This window comes from Borostomias antarcticus, assembly GCF_949987555.1.
Source record: "Borostomias antarcticus genome assembly, chromosome: 4".
NCBI lineage: Eukaryota > Metazoa > Chordata > Actinopteri > Stomiiformes > Stomiidae > Borostomias > Borostomias antarcticus.
The window spans coordinates 18,735,392-18,740,391 of record NC_140237.1 but is presented as its reverse complement, the minus strand read 5'-3'; the positions used below and the strand labels follow the sequence as shown (position 1 = coordinate 18,740,391).

Sequence of the window (5,000 nt, the reverse complement as noted above, 5' to 3'; positions counted from 1 at the left end):
TTGACGACAGCGGTTCCGGAGTATTCCTTCGATGGGCGGAGTCACGTCCACTACCAGCTGGGTTTCCCTCTACCGGCCCGTCGGACCGAGGTCCAGATTCTGGTCCGGACGCGCAAACACTCCAGCACCATCCTCAGCCTGCTCTCCAGGGAGCAGAGTGAATACCTGCGCATCGAGGTAACACCGCTCGATACTCCCTGGCTTTCTGTCAAACTGGCCGGCTGACTGGTTGACTGGCTGGTCAGTTGACTGGCTGGCTGGTTGACTGGCTGGTCAGTTGACTAGCTGGCTGGTTGACTGGCTGGTCAGTTAATTGACTGGCTGGCAGGTTGGTTGGTTGGCTGGCTGGCCGGCTGGCTGGTCAGGTGGTCTGTCTGTCTTGTTGGTTGGCTGTCCAGCTGTCTGTCTTGTTGGTTGGCTGTCCAGCTGTCTGTCTTGTTGGTTGGCTGTCCAGCTGTCTGTCTTGTTGGTTGGCTGGCTAGATGGGCAGCTAACATGATTGTCATGAAACTGGAGGGGTGTAACATTGGCCAACTTAGTTCTTACTATTATAGGGGAAACACTTACTGATGATATGCGCTTTAAACATTGCAACAACAGAGCTGGTTGCGTAACTTTGTCATGATCAGGGGACTGTTACTATGGACATGTGAGAGACAGATCAGGCCCTGCTTGGTTCTATGACTGCATGTGTTGTGGTACTGATCCACAACTCAAGAGCGTTTATTATATGTAGGCTACGAGATACAGGTACCATGTAGATTGACAAACTCAAAACAAGCATCAAATATGTTTATTATAGCTTAGTGTCTAAAATTGGATTTCAAATGTAGGAACTCTTAAACTATTCAGATGAAACACAACATACAAGCTCAGGTGGATAAAAATAACATGTAGGAACATGAAATAACATGTAGGAACATGAAATTGTTTAATTTGATATAAAACAATATCTCATGCATTTCATCGCGTATATAGTGTACATTTCAAATTTTTTGGGATTGGCTTTATGACTCCCCACTCAAATCATTTTCTAGTTCAGTCGAGATCACTTTTGTCAAATTTGAACATTTATTATACAAGCGGCATAATACATGCATATGAATTTTTGGCGGTGTGCTCTGTCCGGGGGGCCCCCTGCCTTCCACCGGCGTGGAAAGCGCGTTAGCAGGGGGAGGCAATCTAGGTGTTCCCCCCCTCTGGGCCAAGCCCTTGGCCCAGAGAGCCAGGAAGGGGGAACGGCATCTAGCCCCCTGCCTCAATGACGATCAGAGTGGGCCGCGATCGGGAAGACGCTCGGAGGTAACTCAGCCCACTAAGACCGTCAAAGAGTGCCACAGGAGGACTGCTGTACATTATAGTCCCTGGTCCCCACGGGCCGACGCTTCGTGGGTTCCGCGGGAGATACAGCCTCGTGTCTCTGCGTCCATGGCGCCCGCCATGGAAAGCCACAGAGACCAGCTAGCGGCTACTCTGGCATCCACCGGCCGACGCTGGTGGAATACCTGCAAACTACCCCGGACAGAGAGCAACGATGACAACAGATGACATCGACATACGCAGGAGGAGCAGGGGAGGAGGTGGGGCGAGCATGCAATGCACAACCAGCAGTAAAGGCAAGCGCAAACAATGACATGTTTTGACAGCTTAAATACATGCGCTCTAGTGAGCTGACCAATGCTATGACAGCTACAGTCAGCTGGTGCTGCGTCATGCGTGACTGATTAACCTCTGCTGACCCCCCGGCCGTGACGTACGTGCCTCGGCTGAATTTGCGTCGTTGACTTCATTTTTGTTATGTTTTTATTACAGTATGTTTATCTTTGTGTGTGTGTCTCTCTATCTCGCTGTATCTGTCTCTCTTGATATCTGTCTCTCTGTCTCTGTCTTTGTCTCTCTCTCTCTCTCTCTCTCTCTCTCTCTCTCTCTCTCTCTGCCTCTCTGTCTGTTTATCTCTTTTTCTGTTTTTCCTTCCTTCCTCTCTAAGCCACACACCAGACATTCATTAGCCAGAACCCGTCCTCCTCTGGCTGTGTGATTGACAGTAATCCTACATTGCCTAGACTCATGTTTACAGCAGTGTTTTTTACTGCCCTGAACCCCCTCCCACACACACACACACACACACAAACACACACACACACACACACACACACACAAACACACATCTCCGTCACCTGCTCCCTGTTCACAGCGGTGTCACGCAGAGATAATTAATCAGGAGGGGTGTTAATGTCAAGTGTGCTCTGTGTGCAGCTTCTGTGAAACGTGAGGATTTTACCACACGGCTGCATATGTAAACATCACAGGGCGTTCCTCCAACACTGGGCCAAAATCACTACTGTTTATTAGTTCTGGAGATGAAGAAGGGAAGGAGGAGATGAGGAAGTGGAGGAGGAGATGAGGAAGTGAAGGAGGAGATGAGGAAGTGAAGGAGGAGATGGGGAAGGGAAGAAGGAGATGAGGAAGTGAAGGAGGAGATGAGGAAGTGAAGGAGGAGATGAGGAAGGGAAGGAGGAGATGAGGAAGTGGAGGAGGAGATGAAGAAGTGGAGGAGGAGATGAGGAAGTGGAGGAGGAGATGAGGAAGTGGAGGATGAGATGAGGAAGTGAAGGAGGAGATGAGCAAGTGAAGGAGGAGACGAGGAAGTGGAGGAGGAGATGAGGAAGGGAAGGAGGAGATGAGGAAGTGGGGGAGGAGATGAGGAAGTGAAGGAGGAGATGAGGAAGGGAAGGAGGAGACGAGGAAGTGAGGGAGGAGATGAGCAAGTGAAGGAGGAGATGAGGAAGTAAAGGAGGAGATGAGGAAGTGAAGGAGGAGATGAGGAAGTGAAGGAGGAGATGAGGAAGTGGAGGAGGAGATTAGGAAGGGAAGGAGGAGATGAAGTGAAGGAGGAGATGGGGAAGGGAAGAAGGAGATGAGGAATTGAAGGAGGAGATATGGGAGTGGAGGAGGAGATGAGGAAGGGAAGGAGGAGATGAGGAAGTGAAGGAGGAGATGAGGAAGGGAAGGAGGAGACGAGGAAGTGAAGGAGGAGATGAGGAAGGGAAGGAGGAGATGAGGAATTGAAGGAGGAGATGAGGAAGTGGAGGAGGAGATGAGGAGGTGAAGGAGGAGATGAGGAAGTGAAGGAGGAGATGATGAAGGGAAGGAGGAGATGAGGAAGTAGAGGAGGAGATAAGGAAGTGAAGGAGGAGCTGAGGGAGGAGATAAGGAAGTGAAGGAGGAGATGAGGAAGGGAAGGAGGAGGTGAGGAAGTAGAGGAGGAGTTGAGGAAGGGAAGGAGGAGATGAGGAAGTAGAGGAGGAGTTGAGGAAGGGAAGGAGGAGATGAGGAAGTGAAGGAGGAGATGAGGAGGTGAAGGAGGAGATGAGGAAGTGAAGGAGGAGATGAGGAAGTGAAGGAGGAGATGATGAAGGGAAGGAGGAGATGAGGAAGTAGAGGAGGAGATAAGGAAGTGAAGGAGGAGCTGAGGGAGGAGATAAGGAAGTGAAGGAGGAGATGAGGAAGGGAAGGAGGAGATGAGGAAGTAGAGGAGGAGTTGAGGAAGTGAAGGAGGAGATGAGGAAGTAAAGTAGGAGATGAGGAGGTGAAGGAGGAGATGAGGTGAAGGATAGGGCTGGGTTTTAAAAATCGATTATTTGATTCTGAATCGATTCTGAATCAAATGATTCAGAATCGATTCATGATATTGAGGAAGTGAAGGAGGAGATGAGGAAGTGAAGGAGGAGATGAGGAAGGTGAAGGAGGAGATAAGGAAGTGAAGGAGGAGATGAGGAAGTGAAGTAGGTGAGGAGGGGGAGAGGAGAATGAGGAGGGGAGGGATGAGGAACTGAAGGACAAGATACTGATTTTCTCTCAAACACCCCTGCCTCAATTTCACACGGTTGGATTGCTGATTACAGCTGTGTATTTGTCTGAGAGAGGTATTTTGTAGGCGTGCGTGTGAAGAGAGCAGAGAGATGTGAGGAGCCTGAAGTGTGAGGCTAGAGATTTCATCAGTGCTGCCTGGATGACTCATGTGGCAGCGATGGCAGTGTTAGGGTTAGTATGGGGTTATCAGCCCTGGCTTAGCTCTGGCCCTGATATTGAAAACATTGGTAGTCTTTTGCTGTCTTGCTGTGCTGATCAAATAGTTCCTGTTTTTACTCATATTTTTAATATGTCATTCTGTCAGCAAATGGTCCCTGAACTACAGAAACAATCTGTTGTTCAGGGTGTAGAAAAAGTCATACAAGTACTTGGGCACTATAATTAAGCAATAATACACTGGAGGTTGTGCTGTATCATGGTTATTGGCACTTCTGTGCTGTGGTATAGGCTCGATGTCGTAGCCCGGCACAGCAGTGCCAATAACCATGATAAAGCACAACCTCCAGAGTGTTATTGCTTTTATACAACTGTCGTTACCTCGTACCTCAGTTGATCATCGAGTCTAAATAAACGTTTAATTAGTATTTAATATTTTATTTTTTAGAAAAAATATGGGTTTTGCAGTGTTCAATTTCACTGAACTGCATTGCTTTCAGCCATCCGCAATCCAATATAGTTTTGTTTACTGTTGCTATAGGCAACTTACCAGTGCTATAAGCAACTTAACGCCAGCTGACAGTGGTTACCTTTACCGGTGATTTGCCCGTTGGTATTGTGGTTATTGGCACGGCTCTGAATGCCTCTTGGCCAATCACAATGCACAGTTGGAACTAGCTGTTGTATAATTGATAATAAGCTGAGCTTTGATTGTAACACCAATATGCTGTGAAAAAAAACAGCAGTTTTTTTTTTTGTGCACTGCTTTTTTCCCCCTGACTATCTCCTCCTCCACACACACACAGTTCTGTTTCGTGGAGCTGCGCCCCATAGGGCAAGCTTCTTATTGGCTTAACCAATAAATGTACGTACAATACGTAACCGTCGATACAAGCAAACAAACATTCTATCACACACACACACACGCACACAGATACACATACAAACAAACTCTCATACACACACGCATA

The 5,000-nt window shown here is 48.0% G+C and overlaps 1 protein-coding gene across 1 annotated transcript in view; it reads left to right on the top strand.

The window, feature by feature from the left end:
* Window positions 1-5,000, top strand: part of LOC311307694 (neural-cadherin) — a gene marked incomplete at both ends in the record, with an annotated part of 210,051 nt that overhangs the window by 183,933 nt on the left and 21,118 nt on the right. The window contains one exon of the mRNA XM_084436544.1: window positions 11-177. Within this exon, the coding sequence (XP_084292670.1) occupies window positions 11-177 (167 nt within the window). The remainder of the gene's footprint in view (window positions 1-10; window positions 178-5,000) is intronic.